General features: G+C 39.5%; 2 protein-coding genes across 3 annotated transcripts in view; one reads left to right on the plus strand and one right to left on the minus strand.

Annotated features, from left to right (window-relative positions):
- Positions 1-4,025: 4,025 nt before the first annotated feature.
- ATP5IF1 (ATP synthase inhibitory factor subunit 1) lies at positions 4,026-5,945 on the minus strand. The gene is made up of 3 exons (XM_077137498.1): positions 5,784-5,945; positions 5,612-5,691; positions 4,026-4,283 (listed from the first exon to the last, which is right to left on the minus strand). The coding sequence occupies exons 1-3, from the start codon at positions 5,868-5,870 to the stop codon at positions 4,142-4,144; spliced, it is 309 nt and encodes a 102-aa protein (XP_076993613.1). The 5' UTR covers positions 5,871-5,945; the 3' UTR covers positions 4,026-4,141.
- A 2,854-nt stretch (positions 5,946-8,799) lies between these two features.
- DNAJC8 (DnaJ heat shock protein family (Hsp40) member C8) overlaps positions 8,800-21,923 on the plus strand; it is a 30,801-nt gene continuing 17,677 nt past the window's right edge. The window contains exons 1-3 of one of the 2 annotated variants that reach the window (XM_077150627.1): positions 8,800-8,906; positions 11,474-11,575; positions 21,117-21,173. In XM_077150627.1, coding sequence (XP_077006742.1) covers positions 8,829-8,906; positions 11,474-11,575; positions 21,117-21,173 — 237 coding nt within the window. In that variant the 5' untranslated portion in view covers positions 8,800-8,828. The remainder of the gene's footprint in view (positions 8,907-11,473; positions 11,576-21,116; positions 21,174-21,923) is intronic. The other variant, XM_077150628.1, reaches the window with a different exon arrangement.

Raw genomic sequence — 21,923 nt, forward strand, 5'->3', positions numbered from 1 at the left:
TATCAGTGCTGGTTTCTGTTACTTGTAAAGAGAAAGGATCTTAGCTAATGCAATGAACCAGTGTAGGATTTTCCAAATTGTATTCTGTAGAATGCTATACTCTAAAATGTTAGGATGTGTTTTGTACACAAAGTGTTTTAACACTTTTTAAAATAAAAAATGGCATTCACAGTAAGAAATATATTAAATATGTATATAGTTTTGTTTTATACCTCAACAATCTGCCTTTATAAAAGTGATCTATACCTAAGAATGCAAGCAAATTCCATGAGAAACTACACGTAGTACAGTGGTTCTGAAACTTTAATGCACATCAGAATCACCCGGAGAGCTCCTTAAACCAGATTGCTGGTGGACCTTGAGAACATTATGCTGAGTGACACTAGCCAAAAACTAAAGGAAAATACTGTATGGTCCCACTGATGTGAACTGACATTAGTGAATAAACTTGGAATATGTCGTTGGTAACAGAGACCATCAGGAGATAGAAATAGGGTAAGATATTGGGTAATTGGAGCTGAAGGGATACAGACTGTGCAACAGGACTGGATACAAAAACTCAGAAATGGACAGCACGATACTACCTAATTGTAATGTAACTATATTAAAACATTGAATGAAGCTACATGTGAGAATGATGGAGGAGGGCTGGGGACATAAATGAAATCAGAAAGAAAGATAGATGTTAAAGATTGAGATGGTATAATCTAGGAATGCCGAGTGTATAATAATAGTGAAATGTACAATGTACAATTTTAAAAATGTTTTTGCATGAGGAAGAACAAAGGAATGTCATTATTGCAGGGTGCTGAAAATAGATAGTAATTAATATTTTAAAATGTCACCTTATGTGTGAGACTAAAGCAAAAAATGTTTATTTGGTACAAAATTTATATTTTGACTAGTGCATTTCCTAATATAACTCATGTAGATAGTTTGATTAAACGCCATAAGTACTTGGAATCTCAGGTAGGACATGAGATTTTGTTGGTTTGTCCAGAGTGATGCCCTTATGAATCCCAGAGTGATTTGATCAGTGAGTGGAAAAGTATTTGCAAAGCCCCCTTCGGGGAATGGTGAGAACAGGGAGAAATTCAACTTCCCCAAGTTGAATTCTTGATGTTCTCACAAGCAGTGTGGACAACCAAAGCTATAGGCTGAGCCCCCAGTCTTGGGGTTTGTTCATATGAAACTTAACCCCATAAAGGATAGGTCAAGTCTACTTAAAATTTAGGCCTAAGAGTCACCCTCAAGAGAGCCTCTCTCTCCAGCCAACAAAATGAGCAGTCTCACCACCCTCCCCCTCTCTACATGGGACATGACTCCCAGGGGTGTGGACCTTCCTGGCAAAGTGGGACAGAGATCTTGGAATGAGCTGAGACCAGGCATCAAGGGATTGAGAAAAACTCTAGAATGAGTTGAGATTTAGGATCAAGGGATTGAGAAAACCTTCTCAACCAAAAGGGGGAAGAGGGAAATGAGATAAAGTGTCAATGGCTGAGAGATTCCAAAGAGTCGAGAGGTTATCCTGGAGGTTATTCTTATGCATCAAGTAGATATCATCTTGTTATTCAAGATGTAATGGAGAGGCTGGAGGGAACTGCCTGAAAATGTAGAGCTGTGTTCCAGTAGCCATGTTTCTTGAGGATGATTGAATAATGATACAGCTGTCACAATGTTACTGTGTGATTGTGAAAACCTTATGTCTGATGCTCTTTTTATCTACCTTGTCAACAAAGGAGTAGAACATATGGAATAAAAATAAATAATAGGGGGAACAAATGTTAAAATAAATTTAGTTTGAAATGCTATTGATCAATGAAAGCGAGGGGTAAGGGGTATGGTAGGTGTTTTTTTTTCTTTTCGTGTTCGTTTTATATCTTTTTCTATTGTCTTTTTATTTCTTTTTCTGAATTAATGCAAATGTTCTAAGAAATGATGAATATGCAACTAAGTGATGATATTGTGAATTACTGATTATGTATGTTGATGATTTATTTGGTTTCTTAATTTTTTAATTAATAAATAAATTAAAAAAAAAAAAACAGATTGCTGGGTCCCACCCACAGTTTCAGCTGGTCTGTGGTGGGGCCTGAGAATTTGCATTTCTAGCAAGCTTCCAGGCGCTGTTGCTGCTGCTGCCTTGGGGATATTTAGAGAACCACTGCAGTAGTGTTTTGCAGATTTCCCTGATCCTAAGAATCTCTTGGGGAGCTTCTGGGTCTCCAGGTTAATCTTGTGACCTGTGGTGTTAAATGGTCACTGGCTCATACCACACAGATGACTTCCGGATTTTAACATATATCTGTGATATTCAATATCTATAGCTTGTTTTTACTGCATTGTTAGAAAAATTTACCACAGCGATGCCATAAGAAAAAGACCATGGGTTACCATTTTCATAATTTTTAAGAACTCAAAAAGATTATGAATGTTCATCTTTAAACTGCTAACTTTTTGCTTGCTCTATTCAATCATTAGACTGATTTTTTTTTTTTACTTTTTATTTTGGAGTAATTTCAGACTTACAAAAAAAAGTAGCCAAAGGGGAAAAAAAAGAATCTCCCTATGCCCTTCACTTAGCTTCCCCAATGTAAGCATCTTACGTAATAATCATAAAACAATTATCAAATCAGAAGTTAACGTTGACATTACTGACTGATCTAGAGCATTTATTCAAATGTTGTCAGTTATACCACTCTTCCACTCCTGTTCATTTTCGGGACCAAGGTAACATGTTGATATTAGTGATGATGTTCCCCAGCGTCCTTCACTCTGGTACAGTTCCCCAGCATTAGACTATTTTATTTAAAATAAAATACATGATAAGAGTAGCTGCTACATCCCTTTTGAGGGATGGAGGCAACTGTTGATTATTGAAGTCACAAAAACATTATCATCTAAAAACTATGTCACAAAAATGAAAATTGTTTGCTCACAAAAATGCAAAATGGAAGATGTTTTCTTGTTATAACTTGTTCCTAAACTAATTTTTAAACTTTTTGAATTTTGTACTGTTGTAAAGTTAAAAAAGAAAAAAAAAAAGGCATATGACTTAGATCACCGAATGCACTTGCATCTTTGAAGTCATTTTGTTGCTGGTCATGTGAATCCCAGCACTTACATTTCAGGAAGATCTATACACCTTCCATCGGTGGCATTGTAATTCAAAGTGTTCTGCTTCATGGGCAAGAAAGTTTGGGAAATAGTCATCCAGTGCCTTGTCTACATGGACAGGGTCAGTGACTTCCCCAAGCTTTTATTATTCAATGGCTCTAAAGAACTTTGTGTGATAGAAGCTGTGACAAATGACTCATCACAATTCTAGGGCAAATGATATGTTAATCGGTGAGTTGAAAATTTGTTGATAATGGCTCAAATGTCACCTCAAATTCTTTTGCCTAGAGGAGTTACACATCTGGCTTGTATAATAATTTAATTGAACAAGGCCTTAAAATCTAGTATGAATCATGAGCACACTTGGCAAAGCAAAACAACCTGACAAATAATTCTGTTTCCCTGTTATTAACAGACTTGAATCAGGAGTCACAAAAACTAGACACGAGTCTCAACTCCAACCTACTGACTGTAGGCAATAACAAGGATTCTAACTTCAGTTCTCTCAATCTGAAAAATTAGAACATGGATACCTATATCATAAAGTCATATAAAGAGTCTTCTACATGATTTTATAAATGCAAAATGGTGTTATTACTGATGGTACCTTGAATTGCATCTTTCAAAGCAATCCCCCCTCACCATTCTCCGGGCTGCTCCTGGCTGTTATAACTTGGAGTTTTCCTTGAAGAAGAATCCATCCGGGGACTGGATTGGGGGTCCCTTCCCTATCTATGTTCTACCCTCCCTCCCCCATGAATTATACTGACTTTTCATAGCATTATCACACTGTGCTTTTATTGTCTGTGACATCCCTGCTGCTGGAAACCTGCCCAATTCATTTTAGCAGTCCAGCAATGTCTGTCTCCTACCCTACTCCAGACGGTAGAAGAAGGCATCAGAAACGGTTGACTGGTGACACTTTATTATAATCTGTTCACAGCACACAAACCAATATTAATTAAACTAGAACCATGCCCACTAGAAGTGGACAAAGATTATGTAGCCATGTAACAGTGTGCATTTAATCATCATGTTTTAGTTTCTTGATCTTCTGCTTGTGCCGCTCGATTTCTTTTTGCAGACGCTCAATCTCTTTCTTAGAATGAACGATCTCATCTTCATGGTGTTTCTTCAAGGCTTCCAGTTGCAGTTTAGTCTGCTGTCTACAAGGACACAGTGGCTCTGAATTTAATCCCAATCCTTTGCTCCAAAGCGATCTCTAAGTATAACATGCAGTTCTTAAGGCTGAAATCTGAAGTCCCAATCCCCTGAAAGTCTGGCTGCTCACCGTTTTCTTTCCCCTGCCCCAATAGTGAAAGAACACTCCATCTTAAAATGAATCCATCTTGAGATGACCAAATGATCCCATTTTCCTGGTATTAGTGCCTGAAATCCCACCATTAGGGAGCTATTCCTTGCAAATTCCTCTTTAGAGTTGGAAACTCCTGATAGGTGTGGCAAATCCTCAATACCTTACCAGACGAACAGCCAAGAGAAATAGTCCATTGGCTGGGAGCAAAAGGAGGGGGGCAGACAAAGGGGTGTTGCTAAAGAAAAAACCATTCATCTTCTACACCAATTTTACTACCCCAATTTTGTCTAGGGCTCTCTGTCTAGAAAATGTATGGCCCACTATAAAGGAAAAAAGAAGCCTACAGTCTTTTGCGTGGTCAGTATTGGGCAGTCCAATTTAAGTCTCAGAAGGGACTCAATTCAAATGTTGTTTTGGCCTCAGTTTTTCTTATTGCAAAATGGTAGATGATCTCTAAGGGTAGGACCTTGGCCCTCTTAAGACCAAGCAAGAGAGGGCAGATGTGAAGAGATAGGCACAAAAGAGAAGCAGAAGCAAAACTGATTCCACGCTCCTCCCCAGGGTGGAGAAAAGTCAGTTAAAGATAACACAGGGCTGGAAAGGAGAGTATACAGCCCCAGTTCACTCCTTACTCCTAAGCGGGGGAGGGGAATCTACAGTTCAGGATCTGAGCTGGGCTGGACAGGGCAAATGTCTCCAGGAGAGGGTGGAGTCCAACTAAAATCAGGAGACCCAGCTGAACTGCACAGTATGGCCCAGTTGGTGACATGTGGGAATCTAGAAGGGACTGAGTCTAGGAATCCATGAGAGGCTGGCAAAGCTAAGGCGTGGAGGGGGTGAGAGGAAAGAGAGCAGAGAGGGGGTGACAGGTGAACAAGAAAGGAGTAAGGCTCAGACGTCTGCAAGTACTGAACATTCAGATCTACACGGAACTCCCCAAGAGAGGATGGTAAAGGATACAGGGGGAGCTCAGTCACGGGTTTCGAATCTTGGAGCTCCTTAGGTGGAAATGGCTTTGGTTTGGGCACGCCCTTTAAGTGGCAACGTTGGGGACCTCCAGTGTCGTGGCGAAACAGATTTGGGGGCACCAGGTAGAGATGGTGGAGCGGTTGGAAGTTTAAGACGGACTGGAAAGCCCTGGGAGATCTAGAACTGGACTCGGAACTTTGTGGGCCTCACCGGAAGTATCGCTCCTCTTCTGCCGCCTCTCTCTTTCCGAAGGCCCCACCGGCCTCCCGGACCGCCCCAGCGCCTTCAGACTGCGGAGAGAGAGGGGACAGCGGTAAGGGTGCGGTGGGGAAGGTCCGCACCGCACTCAAGGCTTGGGCAGCGAATACTGGCGCCGGCGTACCTGGTCCGAGCTGAAGCCTCGATTTTGCATGACCCTTACGCCCCATGCGCCGAGCCGCATCCGCGAACCCAAGGTCGAAACTGCCATTGCTGCTCGTGTCGCACCTCACCCGTCACTGGCGTTGCAGACGCCCTGGATACGCTAATGGCGCCGTTGGTTTAGCAGCCAATCTTTTCCGAGAAGGAGTGGGATGAACAGGCGAATTAGCGAATCATGAGGGGCAGAAGGCGGGTTTTCTGGAGTTTACAGCGAATCCTGAGCGAGAGGCGGGCCTATTCTTAGCTAAACCGTAGCAAAGGCTCAGCTGCTGGAGATCTGGGCGGTAATGAAGCAGGGACTGTGGGTGCCGAGTGGGAAGAAAAAGTGTCAGAAGTTGAGATTTTTGACTATCGGACAAATCAGAATGAGGCGTGGCGTCCGTGCCCACCCCACGATTCCAATCCTGAAGTTATTGTTATTAAAAATCCAAAGGGAAATTTTTTTCTGTTTTCTTTTTATTTCTCTTTCTGAATAGATGCAAATGTTCCAAGAAATGATCATGGTGATGAATATGCAACTATGTGATGACATTGTGAATTACTGTTATATATGTAGAACGGAATGATCAAAAGTTAAGAATGTTTGCATTTGTTTGGGTTTTTCTGTTATTTAAAAATTTTTTTTTAATTAAAAAAAATCCAGAGGGATTAAAAAATCTAAAGGAAGCCTTTCCTTTTCCTGGCCCTATTGATCCATCTTATCAATAAGATGTATAATATAGGGGTTGGGGGGCTAAGTCAGAGATGCCCCACCTTGTTGGTTCGTGCTGGAAAGGAAATATATATATATTTTTATCTTTATATCTTTTTAAATTTAATTATTAAATTTAAATATCTTATCAGTTTTTTTCTTGCATTGACATTGCACACTGAAGTTTCAGCCTAAATCTGATCTTTCCAGAGAAACCTTCCCTGCTATCTTATCTAAAGGAGTTCCCATCCTTAGTCATTCTATCATCTTCCCTCTTTTGTTCTCTCTTTTTGCTCTTTTTACCTTCTGAAATTATCAGGGCTTAGTTCAAGTAAGCCCCCAATTAATATTTGGGGAATGTCTTAATATATTGTTGGATATATTGGGCTTGATAACTATACTTTTGACAATGTGGGACAATGGAGTGTAAACAGTATAAACGAGTCTACCAAAAGTTTTATTCGTGGTACTTGTGGTGGTTTGGAGCTACGTACCCCAGAAAAACATGTGCTTAAAATTAATCTATTTCTGTAGATTAAGTAGGACCTTTTGATTAGGTTATATCAGTTAAGGTATGGCCCAATTCATTCGTGATGGTTCTTTATCCTATTACTGTAGTCCTTTATAAGCACAATGAAATTCAGATGCACAGAAAACCAGTGGAAACAAGAGAGTTGAAGAGAAGCGAGAAACTGCCAGTCAACGGAACCCAGAAGAGAGAAGAGAGGCTGCCCTGTGCACTGCCATGTGACAGAGGAGCCCAGCACCAAGAATCCTGGGCAGTCAACTCCAGAGCAGTCTTTGGGGAGAAAGTAGCACCTTGACGATGCTTCCATTTGGGCTTTTCTGAGCCTCAAAACAGTGAACCGATAAATTCCTATTGTGTAAGTCAACTTATTCATGGTATTTGCTTTAGCAGCCAAGGAAAGGAAAAAAGCCCTCCCTCTCCTATCCAACAATTGTGAACAAGACAAATGCAAGTCTCTACCTTCATGAAGTTTATAGCCCTTGCCTAGATAATTTTCTCTGTCTGGGCATAGTTTCTTCTCCTTTAGATGTGAGCCTTGGAACAGATTATCTGTTTTATGTAATAAAACATGTGGTGATAAAATACCATCTTTGCTTTCTATAAAATAATAGTAGAATTATTTTTATTGATCATCTCTTGGTTGGAAAAATACCAATGGGACAGAATGCCTGTGGGGCACATTTTCAAATGTTCATTGCTTAAAAGTTTGAAAAACTTTTAAAAGCAAAAGGATGGTGATAATTATCACTTATAAGCCCACTACCTACCTAGTGATACTAACTGGGTGTATTTCAAGATGAACTTTAATAACCAGTCCAGTTCCAAAAACTCTGTTTCTAAGAAGTTTACAGATTTTATTTCTAAATCATTTCCTGGGCTAAGTGTCCAGGGGAGGGTCTTGCTGAGGTTCTGCAAAAGGTCCACCTAGTTAAAAGGATGAATGTAATAATGATAATAGCAAAAAAAAAAATTAAGGGCTGGTTAGGAAATGGAGAAACTGGAACAATCCTATGTTGTTGATAGGAACTTGGAAAACAGTTTGGTGGTTTTTTCAAAAAGTTAAACAGAGAATTACCACATGACTCAGCAATTTCAATCCTAGGTATACACTCCAAAGGAATTGAAAGCTGGGCTCAGGCAGATATTTGTGCTCCAATATTCATCAGAGTATTATTCATAGCAGCTGAATGATGGAAACAGCCCAAATGTCCATCAACAGATGAATGGCTAGGCAAACAGTGGTAAATATATGCGATGGAATACTATTCAGCCATAGAAAGGAATGAAGTATTGCTATATGGTTCAACATGGGTGGACCTTCAAAACATTATGCTGCGTGAAAAAAATCAGTCACAAACGGACAAATATTGTATAATTCCATTTATTTGAAAAGTGGAATCTAGAAAAGGCAGATTGATGGAGTCTCTAAACTGGTGGTGGTTAGGAACTGGGTAGAGGCGGAATGCGGAGTAACATCGTATGGGCACCCAGTGTCTTCTAGGGGTGATGAACATGTTTTGAATCTAGATAGAGGTGGTGTTTGCACAACATTGTGAATGCACTAAAAGTCATCGAATTGCTCATTTAAAAATGATTAATCGCATGTTTATGTGAATCGCATCTCAATTAAAAAAAAAAAAATGTCCACCGAGATCAGCGGCGTGCGGCTCAGATGCGAGCCCTTTAAGGGTCCCCCAGAAGCAGGGCGGAGCTAGAGAGGCGGACCTGTAAGAAGCACGTCAGGTGGCGCCTGCGCAGAAGGGTCACGTGGTGGCTAAGCTGGGGAAATGGCGGCTTCAGGAGAGAGCGGCGCGTCGGGTGGTGGAGGCGGCACGGAAGAAGCGTTTATGACCTTTTACAGTGAGGTGAGTGCAGGGTCAAGGAATAATGGACAGGGGCGACCGCGTCCAATGCATCCTCTCCTGGAAGGGGAAGGCAGTGGGCCGCCTGGACCGTTGAGTGATTGGTACTGTCCGGCCTTGGGGCGGAGGGCGCTACGAATGGATGTGTGCGTGTCTCCTTGTGATAATTCTTGGGGGAGCCCGGGGACGGGCAAGAGGTGCCGGGATCCGACCCAAGGAAGGAGGCGGTGGATGTGGCTAACGAAATCCTTGGCGCGCGCAGAGTTCCTCAAGTCCGCGACTTGGGGGCAGTACAGGCTGAGTGGGCCTTTCTGGGGGTGACTTAGCCGTCTTGGCCCCTGCTTTTATTTTAAGTAGATGCGCTCTGTTCTCTCAGTCTTCTTTAATGTGTTGTATTAATGGTTATTTCTGCCATTCATGAAGCCAGGCACTGTACGTGCAAGTAGGCATTATCCCCATTTTACAGACGACAAACTTGAAGTTCAGGGAGGCGGAGTAAATTGGTTGTTGTCTTACAACGTATGACAACTTGGTATCACGTTAGGACTGGAGTAAACTTGGCCTGAACCTTGTTTTTATCGCATTATTCAGAGTGCCTAGTACATATTTGTTGAGTAAGTGAATTAGTAAATACATGAAAGGTTGGCATGTCATTTGGAGTCAGAGGACCTCGGATTGAATTCTTGCAAGGGAGTTAACCTGACTGGGATTGAATTATTTCAAAGTGTTACCTTTGCAGATCCTCAGTTTCCACGTCTGTTAAAGGAGAGAGTTAAAATGTTAAAATCGAATTTTCGTGATGATTGAAGGAATTAATACATAAATAAGGGTTTCACAAAATATAAAGCAGAAGCTTTTCAGAGTTAAAATAAGGATAAAGATGGGGCCTTTAAAAATTGGCATGGATTTGAGAAATGGAGTTGTTCCCAATCAGATTGTGAGGTACTCATAGTTAAGGACCATGTCACATTCATCTCTTATTTCTGACATGTTAATAGTGCCTGTCACCTACTAGTACTCCAGAGTATTAAATTTAAAAGTGTAAATTAGCACATCTTTTAAAGTCTGACTTTTTGGAGTGCTTAATTTACCAGAAATTGTTGATGCCCTGGCATTAAAGTTTTATTGGATCCTAATAACTACTCAGCAATTAAAGTGAAACTTGTTTCACTTACCATTTTTTAGTTAAAGAAAGAAAAAAGAAACCTTGATTTATGTAAATTGAACAGGAGAAAGTACCTATGGGAAGATCTTTCATCATCCTTCAACCAGTGTTTATTGAGCACCTACTTGTACAAGATACTGTTTAGGCCCTGGGGGATACGAGAGTAAACAACAGAGAGACAGATCCTTGTCTTCATAGAGCTTGCAATCTGTAGAGGAGGAACAGTAAACAAATATGCACAGTCTCGTGTCAGGTGTCATAATACTTCCTCATAAGTACCATGAAGCAAAATAGATTGGGGGAAGAGGGTAGAGTGGGGGTCAGGTGCATAGTCAGAGTGAAGAGGGAAGATGTTGAGAAGGAGTGGCTTTCTATGTTATTGAGATTGTTTCCAATTCATTTTGGCCGTAGGAATAATGCTGGTATAAAACGTACCCGAGATTTATTCCAACTAGCATTCCAACCCTGGTTAGAGACAGCATATGAAGGGGGAGTGTGATGGTCTTTGTCCTTTCAGATGTTCTCCATCATCTTTTAGCAACTCAAATATACCTAGATCTATTTTCAAATGTGGAGCCATTGCTAGACCCTGATAAATACAGGCTCTTCAGTTTAAATTGTTTATTAAAACTTCTGTTTCTTTTTTCGAAAAGTCATTTTTCGTTTTGAACAATCTAAGATGTAGAGAAAAGTTTCAAGGACTATGGCCTCTAGAATGTTTTCCTGGGACTACTTAGTGTTGGATCTTCTTGTCATTGGCTTCAGATCAGAGATTTTTCTAGCACTGTTAGGTAGGCAGAGCTAATTGCTCCCTCCTGCAGCAACTCTTCACATGTTGCTTTTAGTAGTATTTCAATGTAACTATTTTTTTCTTTCCTAAAATAAGAGTTACAAATTAAGTGTAATCACGCACATATACTTTTCCTATCATTAGACTGGAAGCTCTTTGAAGGTGGGGGTTGCTGTGACTTACTTATCTTATCTTGATGCCTGCTCTGGAGTCAGACAGCTTGGGTTAAAATTCTGACTTACAAATTGGGTTAATTGGGAACAAGTCAGTTACCCCTCGAAGCTTTCAGTTTTCTTATCTGTGAAATAGGGATAATAGTACTATGTGATAGGATGTTTGCTGAACTTGTCGAAGAGTAGTGTGTTAAAATAGACAATTTAGAGTTTATTATTGCGCTTTACTAATTTTTAAAAAATATTTTTATTGAGAGATATCCACACACATACAGTCCAATCATTGGCTCACAATACCATCACATAGTTGTGCGTTCTTAATCATTTTTAGAACATTTGCATTTACTTCAGAAAAAGAAATAAAAAGAAAAAAAAGAACTCATACATCTCATATCCTTCCCCCCCCCCCCAACTAATGAAGTTTTTATCCTGTTTATTTTAGGTGAAACAAATAGAGAAGAGAGATTCAGTTTTAACATCCAAAAACCAGATTGAAAGATTGACCCGTCCTGGTTCCTCCTACTTCAATTTGAATCCATTTGAGGTGAGCTGGTTAATTTTGCTGTGGACTCTGTGATGTGAAACTATACATATCTGTAAACAGACTTAGAACACATACCTCGTTTGCATCATGGATGGAATTGAGAAAAGTGGTGGAATAAAGGGATGAAATCTGTGGAGTGTGGAGGTTGGCTCTGCACTGGCGTGAGCATAGCTTGAGAGACAGCATATGAAGGGAAAGTGTGATGGTCTTTGTCCTTTCAGATGTTCTCCATCATCTTTTAGCAACTCAAATATACCTAGATTTATTTTCAAATGTGGAGGCATTGCTAGACCCTGATAAATATAGGATCTTCAGTTTAAATTGTTTATTAAAACTTCTGTTTCTGTTTTCAGAAAGTCATTTTTCATGTTGAAACAATCTCAGATGTAAAGAAAAGTTTCAAGGACAGTGTGAATACTTTTCTTGAACTATTTGAGAGTAAGTTGTCAGAATGATGCCCCATCACCCAGAAATACTATAGAGTGTAGAAATACTTTAGTGTTTTCCTCACAAACAAGAACATTCTACAAAACCACAATACAGTGTAATCATAAAAATGAGGAGATAATCATTGACACATTGTTGCTGTCTGGTCCTCATGCCTCATTCATATTTTACTAATTGTCACAGTAATGACCCTATTGCAAAAAGATAGTTTCCTTCAGTCTGTAACAGTTCCTCAGTCTTTCCTCGACTGTTATGACTTTGTCATTTCTAAAGATTACAAGCCAGTTATTTTGTGGAATGTCTCTCAGCTTGGGTTTGCTTGATGTTTCTTCATATTAGATTCATTTATGCATGTTGGCAAGACTATCATAGAAGTGATGTGGCATTCATTGCGACCTATAAGGTGTTACATGATCTGGCTTACCCATTATTAACATGTTAACTTGTCACTTTTAACGGGAGAGGTGTCTGCAAGGTTTTTATAAAGTTACTTTTTTCCTTCCTTTCTTAATAAGTATTTTATGGGGAAGTACTTTGAGACTGTGTAAAATCCTGTTCCTCATCAAACTTTCTATTCATTTATTTGTCAGTATTGACTCATGGCTTCCTATTTTATTCATTGAGTTATAATTCATTATTAATTATTATTTTTTTAAAGTGTTATTCATCCTATGTGTACAGTCAGTGGCTCTTGGTATACTCACATAGTTGACATTTAGCTTTGGTATAGTGCCTTTGTTACAATTAATGAAAGAATATTACAATGTTACTCATATCTATACACCTTAGTTTGCATTCATTGTATGTTTTCCCATATATCACCCCATTATTAACCTCTTATAATAGTGACATACGTTTGCTCTAGTTCATGTAAAAACTTTAAATTTGTACAGTTAACCACCATTATCTTCCACTGTAGGTTACACTAAGTTGTACAGTCCCAGTTTTTTATCCTTTAGATTTTTTTCTGGTGACATACATTACCCTCACTTTCCTCTTTCAGCCATACTCATGCTCACCTTTGTTAATTACACTTACAGTATTGTGTTACCATCACACAGTATTGTGCTTTCCATTTTTGAACCTTTACAATCAACCTTATTATAAACATTCCGTACTTAAGCATCAATTGCCCAATCTCTGCCCTCTGTCTTTCTCTTGATAAACTGTGCGCCCCAGTTTTACTCTCAGAATTTGCTCTTTATGGTTAGTTCATATTAGGGAGACCATACAATATTTATCCTTTTGTTTCTGGCTTATTTCACTCAACATAATGTCGTCAAGGTTCATTCACGTACTTGCATGCATCACACATTCCTTCTTTCAGCCACACAGTATTGTATAGTATGTATACACCACAGTATTCCCTTCTGAAAAGAAAAAATAAATCCCATACCCCTCCCTTAACATCCTCCTATTATTGACATTTAGTTTTGGTATAGTGCTTTTGTTATAACTTCAATATTAATTATTTTGATGCTCAAATTGTCCCCAAATTTGGCCAATAGGTTGCCTTTCAAGCTAGCTCCTGTGTCTTTTTGACATGTCTTCATTAGTCTTTGAATATTAAGTACTTTTGTACTTTTTTTGAAAGCTTGGTTCCTTTTGGTGTAGTGGTATGTAGAAATCCTAGATCTAGGCTTATTTTATGCTTTCCTTGACTCAGTCTGGAAATAACCATTTCATGAAGAAGCCTTGGTTTGTTTTAGTGAAGATTTAGTTGCTATTGAGTTGTCACTACTTCCAGGTTTTCTTGGTAGTGTATAGAGCTAAGGAGTCTGTGTATGTACACACATTTACATCCAATTTCAGTGCAACATGACAGGATTTATTCTGGTTTTTGTTCCTTCCATGTTGGTAACTCCCTTCTTTGACAGTGAGAAATCTGGTTCCCTCTTTTTTTTCCCTACCTGTCTTGAATGTATTTATTTACTTGGTTGATCTCCTGTACATTCCTAATCTCCCATTGCCACTCCTCTCATGTTAATGCCCTCCTCACCACACCTTACTCTGATATCCTACACCTGGCTGCCCCATTGGGCAGAAAACCTAACTACGTTTAGGCTCAAAACTTCCGTGCTTGCCCTCCACCCCTTGGATACTGTCCTCACCCTTTTTGTGCTCCAGCATCTTACATTGATCCTCCTTATCAAGTGGGCACTCTCCTTATCCTGCTCTTGCTTTGACACTCTCTACTGGGATGCATTCTTCCATGGACACCCTCTGCATCCTGCTTTGGTTCTGGCTCCACACTCCAGGTCACCCTTCTGTGTGGAGGCCATCTTCACTCTGCACAGGTTCCAGCTCCATATGCCAGGCCGTACATCCCCGCAGATGCTCTCTCCATCTTGCTTGGACTCCAGCATCTTGTAATGGGCTCCACTTCCTCTGGACGCTCTCTTACATGAGCATCTTCTTTCACCCTGCTCAGGCTCCCATATCCTTTGCTAGGCCATTCCTTTGTGGGGCTATCTGTCTTGCCTTGCTTGGGCTCCTGTACCTTGTGCCTGGCCACCTTTCCTAGGGGACACCCCACTCACTCTGCTGGTCTTAAACACCCTTAACCACAGTGGGCTGCACTTCCCCTGGGTTGCCTTTCTCATCCCTCTTGGGCTCTGACACCCTCCCTTGGACTACCCTCTCATCTCCTCTGCACCCAGCTTAGGTTCTGTTACCCTGGGTCAGGCTACCTGCCCTTTAGGATGCCCTCCTCGGCTCACTTGGGCTTAGGTACCCTATGCTGGGCTACCCTTCTTTGTGGATGCTCTTTTCTCTCCATTTTGGCTTCAGCACCCTGCACCTGGTCATTTTCCCTCTATGTGGTTAACCTCTACTTTGCCCCATTTGATTCTGTGCCTGGCTATCTCAGCTCCCCAGACAGAGTGGATATATTCTTTGGCCCTTGTATTAGCTAGGGTTCTCTAGAGAAGCAGAATCAGCAGGAAATAATCCATAGAAGTGTCTCACATAACCGTGGGAACGTAGAGTCCAAAATCTGTAGGGCAGGCTGTGAAACTGACAACACTGATGAAGGGTCAGGACGAATTCCACAGGAGAAGCTCACTGACTGAAGCAGGAAGAGAGACTGTCTCTTCTGAATCCTCCTTAAAAGCCTTCCAGTGATTAGATTGAGCATCACTCATTGCAGAAGACACTTCCCTTGGCTGATTACAAATGCAGTCAGCTGTCGATGCGGCTGACATGATCATGATTTATTTCTATGAAATGTCCTTATAGCAACAGACAGGCCAGCACTTACCAAACCCAGAAAAACGGGTACCACCACCTGGCCAAGTTGACACATGAACCTGACCGTGACAGCCCTACTTAACGGATTTGGATTTATTGCATTGTTTTGGAAGGGAAGGAGAAGAGGAAAAACTTGAAGGGTACTTTTGATATGATTTTGGGGAGGGTATGGGAGAAGGTACTTTGTTGGAGAGGTGATAAAAGATCTGATGCTGTGTTCTTTCTGTTTACTCATACTTTCAAATTGAACGTACCATGAAAAGGGGACATGTGACCACATAATTTACCTGTGCTTTCCATTTGTTACGGTAATTAGTATTTCCTTTAGAGTTCTGGCTGATGAGAAGTGACAGTGTGGTAGTTAGATTCAGTTGTCAACTTGGGCAGGTGAAGGTACCTAGTTCTGTTGCTGTGGACATGAGCTAATGGTATGTGAACTTCATCTGTTGCTCATTACATCTGCAGTCAGCGAAGAGGCATGCCTGCTGTAATGAATAATGTTTGGTTTAATTGGCTGGTACTTAAATGAGAGAGTTCAGCGTAGCACAACCCAAGCAGCTCAGCATACCTCATCTCAGCACTTGCAGCTCAGCCCAGGCCTTTGGAGATGCAGAAAGGAATCACCCCGGGGAAAGTTGTTGGAACCCAGAGGCCTGGAGAGAAGACCAGCAGAGATCGCCCTGTGCCTTCCCACGTAAGAAAGAACCTCAATTGAAAATTAGCTGCCTTTCTTCTGAAGAACTAACGAAATAAATCCCCTTTTATTGAAGCCAATCTGTCTCTGGTGTGTTGCATTCTGGCAGCCAGCAAACTAGACAGACATATTCTTGGGGACTAGTATAAAGGCTAGGATTTTTTTTTTTTTGAGAGAGGGAGGAAGGGAAGGAAAGACAGAGAAGGAAGGAAGGAAGAAAGGGAAACATCTTTAAACATTTTCTTGTTTTTTATTATATTTTGTTTGTTTGTTTTTTTTTTTTTACATGGGCTGGGGCCGGGAATCGAACCGAGGTCCTCCGGCACGGCAGGCAAGCACTCCCGCCCGCTGAGCCACCGCGGCCCGCCTAAAGGCTAGGATTTTAATGCCCTACTAGTTAATGGGGTTCTGGAAGTGAAACTCACTGCAGTATCCTGACAAAAGAAAATGTGTTTGAGTGAGGATATGGTGAGGTTGAAGTGGGCAGGAGTCTATGACTGTCCATTAGAACTTTTGTCATGTAAGTGTGCCAACCCCTTTTTAGGTGTAAATGTTAATTGTGTTCCTACAAAGTTGTTTTTTGATTCTAAATCAGAATTAGGTGTTCATAGCTACTTAGGAAATCAGTGGCTTCAGTTTTTCATTCAACAACTGTGAGATAACTACTTATGAATCAAATTGTTTCTAGAAAGATAAGCAGACTCACTTTCTGTAGTAAGGAGAGGTAATACAGTAATAGCTGTCTTTTCAACTACCAATTAAAATATGAATAATCTTCCTGAACATCGCTTTACTGAGCAGCAGGTAGAAGAGAGGGAAATTAAACTGTAAATCTGAGGGATCTTATTTTGTGAATCCTTACTCATGGAACGTGTTTTTTTTCTCCTGCCATCTCTGCAAATCCGTTTGGACATATTTCTCACCTTTACTATTACCTTTATGCTTAGGTGAGCCTGTGCTGCCTGCTCTGTCCTGCCGTGTTTATGCTCCTTCTTTTGATTTAACTTGTAAGGACCCAGCAGGTAGCACCAGATAATTTTCCTGTGTATCTTATTTAGCACCTTGGAAAGAAATTGATTTATCTCATAGGACTCTGAAACTTGCAAAATTATTGACAGGTCAGAGAGTTCACTTGTGGCCTAGGGCTGAATTTCTATTTGAAGCAGAAAAAGGGGACGGCTATTATAGTTTATTTGAATTCAGGAACTTAGATGAATTACACAATCAAGCATTTTTGTTTTCTGTGTGATGATTGAATAGCTCTTTGAGGCTTGATACTTTAGGGTTTTCATTGTAGTATCCCGAAATAGGGTTTCACAAAATGCATTTTGAATGAATAGGGAAAAACCTTCTAATAATCTAAACAGACCTGGGTGTTTCCTTAGAGCCATAGTGCTAATGTTGCATTTATCATTTTGTCAGAATTGTTACTTGTCTGTTCCATTCCTTCCATGAGAACAGTAAGTACAGTATTTGTACTGAATGTATAAAGCTGTCTTCAAAGATATTTGGGCCACAGATGTAGGATCACAGTCTTCACCGTGTTTCATGACCACATATGGTACATCCAACCCTTTAAAGACAGAAATGGGGTTGGATTAGCTTTGAAAGCACTCAGTGAATATTTCTTAGCAACGATCAGTGCATGTCTGATATAACTCCTGGAAAAATAACTTCTGGTATGCATAACTGTGTATACACACCCTTTTCTTTTTGCCAAGTCATCTGAAAGGCTGCAGATGTTGTGATGTTTCAAGCCTAAATATGTTAGCATACATCTCCCCCAAACAACTATGTGTCTCTACATAACCACACCACCATTACCACAGCTAGGGAAAACACAGTATTTCAGTTACATTTTTGAACATACCGTTCACATTCAAACAGCCCTAATTGTCCTCCAAATCTCTTTTAAAGCTTTTTTTTTTTAAATTCAGGATCCAGTGACGGATTGATCGTTACTTCTAAACTATAGCTTTATTGGAGACTTTTTTTTGAAAGTGGGGAGATTTCCATCCTTTCGCATTAATTTTGCATACCTTCTGGAGTTTGTTAGACTTTGATTTGCCCTAATAGATTCATTTTCTCCAGGACCAGTGGTTTTCCTGTGAATTATTTATTTATTTGTTTAGTTTTTGGGTGGGTCTCCCGTATGAAAGGCAAGCATTCTACCACTGAACCACCCTGTGAATGTTTTTATATGTACAATTACCTCCCTTCATCTGTAAGTCTTATATGGCTTTCTTTTCCTCCTGAGGGCCTCTTTTCTAAATCCTTTCTTAGTTGAGGAGGCATGAGGGGGTCACACTGATTCTTGAAAATTCTTTTTCCAAGTGGTTCTTCCTTCGACCTCATTCTCGATTGTATACTCCTGTCATCCCCTCCACAAGTCTCTTGAATGCAGCAGCAGTTCTGTTTGTCTACCAATAACTCTACTGCTGTAGATGGGCTGTTTGAATGCATCAAAACCTTACTATAAATCTTTTTTTTTAAATTTTTATTGCTAATATAACTTATCAAGCACATACATTCTTACATACAGACATCCCATACATGTTATACAATCAGTGGCTCGCAGTGTCATCACATAGTTGTATGATCAGTTGTATATTCATTACCATAATCATTTTTTAGAACATTTGCATCACTCCAGAAAAAAGAAATAAAAAGAAAAAACTCTTACATACCATACCATACTGCTTATCCCTCCCTCTTATTGACCACTAGTATTTCCATCTACCCAGTATATGTATTTTTAAATTTTAGTATTTGTTCCCCATCGTTTATTTATTTTTAATCCATATGTTTTAGTCATCTGTCCATACCGTAGATAGATAGGAGCATCAGACACAAGATTTTCACAATCACACAGTCACATTACAAAAGCTATATCATTATACCATCGTCTTCAAGAAACATGGCTACTGGAACACAGCTCTTCAGTTTCAGGCACTTCCCTCTAGCCTCTCTAATATACCTTAAACTAAAAAGGTATATATGTATATACATGATATATATATAAAACTATATAATGCATAAGAATAACCTCCAGGATAATCTCTCAACTCTGTTTGAAATCTCTCAGCCACCGGCTCTTTATTTTGTCTCATTTTTCTCTTCCCCCTTTCGGTCGAGAAGGTTTTTGCAGTCCCTTGATGCTGAGTCCCAGTTCATTCTTGGATTTCTGTCCCACATTGCCAGGAAGGTTTACACCCCTGGGAGTCATGTGCCACGTAGAAAGAGGGAGGGCAGTGAATTTGCTTGCTATGTTGGCTGAGAGAGACAGGCCACATTTGAGCAGCAAAAGAGGTTCTCTGGGAGTGACTCTTAGGCCTAATTGTAAGTAGGCTTAGTCTATCCTTCATAAATTTCATATGAATAAACCCCAAGATTGAGGGCTTACCCTATTGATTTGGTTGTCCCTACTGTTTGTAGGAATATCAGAAATTCTCCAAATGTGGAAGCTGAATTTTCCCCCTTTCTCACCATTCCCCAAGGGGAGTTTGCAAATACTTTTTCATTCACTGTTCAAATCACTCTGGGATTTATCGGGGCATCACTTTGGACAAACCTACAAAATCTCATGCCCTATTCAAGGTTCCATGTACTTATGGTGTTCAATTAAACTGTCCATATAAGTTATATTAGGAAATGTACTAGTCAAAATATAAATTTTGAACCAAATAAACATTTTTTTGCTTTAGTCTCACACATAAGTTAAAGTTTTAAAGTATGAATGATCATCTGTTTTCAACATTCTGTGATATAGACATTCCTTTGTTCTTCCCTGTGCAAAAACATTTTTTAATTTGTACATTTAGTCACTATCATTGTATACTCTAGGCATTCCTAGATTATACCATCTCAGTCTTTATCATCTCTTGCTATAAATCTTGATATTACTTGTTGCTAGTGTTTTCTAAGACCCTGTTAACATCTGACTAAAGCTCAGCAGATTACTTTTCAATTTTTAGTTCTCTGGTAGGTATTTTTCAGTTCAAGACTTACTTTGAGCTTTTTTCTCTTTACCACCCCAACCCCTACGCCCCTTAATAACTGATCCTCACTTCTACCTTTGGAATGTGGTTATTTTTAATCTCCATCAGCTTTCCCTACCAGTGTTTCTCAAATTTTAATGTGCATATAAATCACCTGGGGATCTTGTTAAGATATTAATTCTGATGCAGTGAAACTGATACAAGGCCTGTTCTGTATTTCTAACAAACAATTCTCATCCTTTGCCTTTTCAGCTCTTTCCTTTGACCTTGAATACCAAATAAAGAATAGATGTTATATTGAATCCTTGGACTGCACTACGATTTCATATATGCTTATGTATAGCTTCTCTTCTTTAAAAAGTACTCACCATGTGGTAATTAAAAAAATGTCTTTACATTTCTGGTAAATAGCAGTGTGTCCAGCAGGTAGTAGCTATTGTATAATGTTTGATGAATGTATTTGTGGTGATGGGTCAGAATCCTTGAAGAGAAATGTCAACACCAAGTTACTCAGGGCTGGAGAAGACTGATTAAATTTACATGTTTTAAAAGTAGTATTGCTTGAAAGATACCGATGTTCTGTTGTTTACATTTGGCCTTGTATCGGGCGTATAGAGTAGAACTCTACTGTATGGAGTAATTGTGCGAATTCAGTTTCCAGTCCTTGATCCCAGGTTTCCCCAGGTGATTCTGATGTTTATTCTGGGTTGAAAACCAGTAGGCCATGTAAATTAAAGCTAAGGAGGCATTTCTGAATTGTTGAAAATCAGGTAGCCAGCTTAAATTTTTCCCTTTTGAGTTGTTTTGCTTTCTCCACACTTATAAAAAAAAGTCGGGGAAACTTTTCTTAATAAATGAAGGAAAAACGCAACATTTTCTCATGATGTGGAGACATGTCTGTGGGTGTTTTTTTCTGATGAAGTGAAAATAAGTATTGTATTAATTGAGGACTCTAGAACAATATAGCTATTATTTTATGAATGATTTGCTCATCCATATTTTTTGAGCAATTTTTACAACTGTGTGCCAGCCACTATTCTAGAATATAGGATATTGTACTGGGTGATGAATATAATATGAATAAATACTGGGCACCTCCTAAATTTATAAATTATTTTAATCTCTTTTACGGTTTTGATTTTGATTCTTCCAGGTTCTTCAAATAGATCCTGAAGTGACAGATGAGGAAATAAAAAAAAGGTTTCGGCAGGTATAGTACTATTTTCCTACAATAGATAGTGTTTGAATATTTTGAAAATGCATTAAATGTTTCTCTTAGGACTTGCTATTATGACTTGGTAATTTGTGACCAAATTTTTAAAAAAATTTTTATTGATACAGCATACAAGCACATAGATTCTTGACATATGCATGGTGTACATTCAGTAGCTCATGTATCATCACATAGTTGTATATTCATCACTATGATCATTTTTTAGCACATTTGCATCACTCCAGAAAAAGAAAGAAAAAGAAAAAACTCATACATGCCATACCCCTCCCTCTCATTGACTACTAGTATTTTCATCTATCCGGTGTATATATTTTTTAATTTTAACATTTTTCCCCCTATTATTTATTTATTTTTAATCCATATGTTTTATTCATGTGTCCATACTATAGATAAAAGCATCACACACAGGGTTTTCACAATCACATAGGCACATTGTGAAAGGTATATCATTTACAGTCATCTTCATGAAACACGGCTGTTGGAACACAGCTCTACAGTTTCAGGTACTTCCTTCTAGCCTAATACACCTTAATCTAACAAGGTGATATCTATAAAATGCATAAGAATAACCTCCAGGATAACCTCTCGACTCTGTTTGAAATCTCTCAGCCACTGACACCTTATTTTGTCTCATTTCTCTCTTCCCCCTTTCAGTCGAAAAGGCTTTCTCGATCCCTTGATGCTGAGTCCCAGCTCATTCTTGGATTTTTGTCCCACATTGTCAGG

The sequence above is a fragment of the Tamandua tetradactyla genome, chromosome 2 (genome assembly GCF_023851605.1).
Source record: "Tamandua tetradactyla isolate mTamTet1 chromosome 2, mTamTet1.pri, whole genome shotgun sequence".
Lineage (NCBI taxonomy): Eukaryota > Metazoa > Chordata > Mammalia > Pilosa > Myrmecophagidae > Tamandua > Tamandua tetradactyla.

Coding starts and splice junctions, on each gene's coding strand:
- ATP5IF1 (XM_077137498.1), bottom strand. CDS start 5,870: ATGGCAGTTTCGACCTTGGGTTCGCGGATGCGGCTCGGCGCATGGGGC. Junction 5,692..5,783: donor GAGGCTTCAGCTCGGACCAG/GTACGCCGGCGC, acceptor CTCTCTCCGCAG/TCTGAAGGCGCTGGGGCGGT. Junction 4,284..5,611: donor GAAGAGGAGCGATACTTCCG/GTGAGGCCCACA, acceptor GTGTCCTTGTAG/ACAGCAGACTAAACTGCAAC.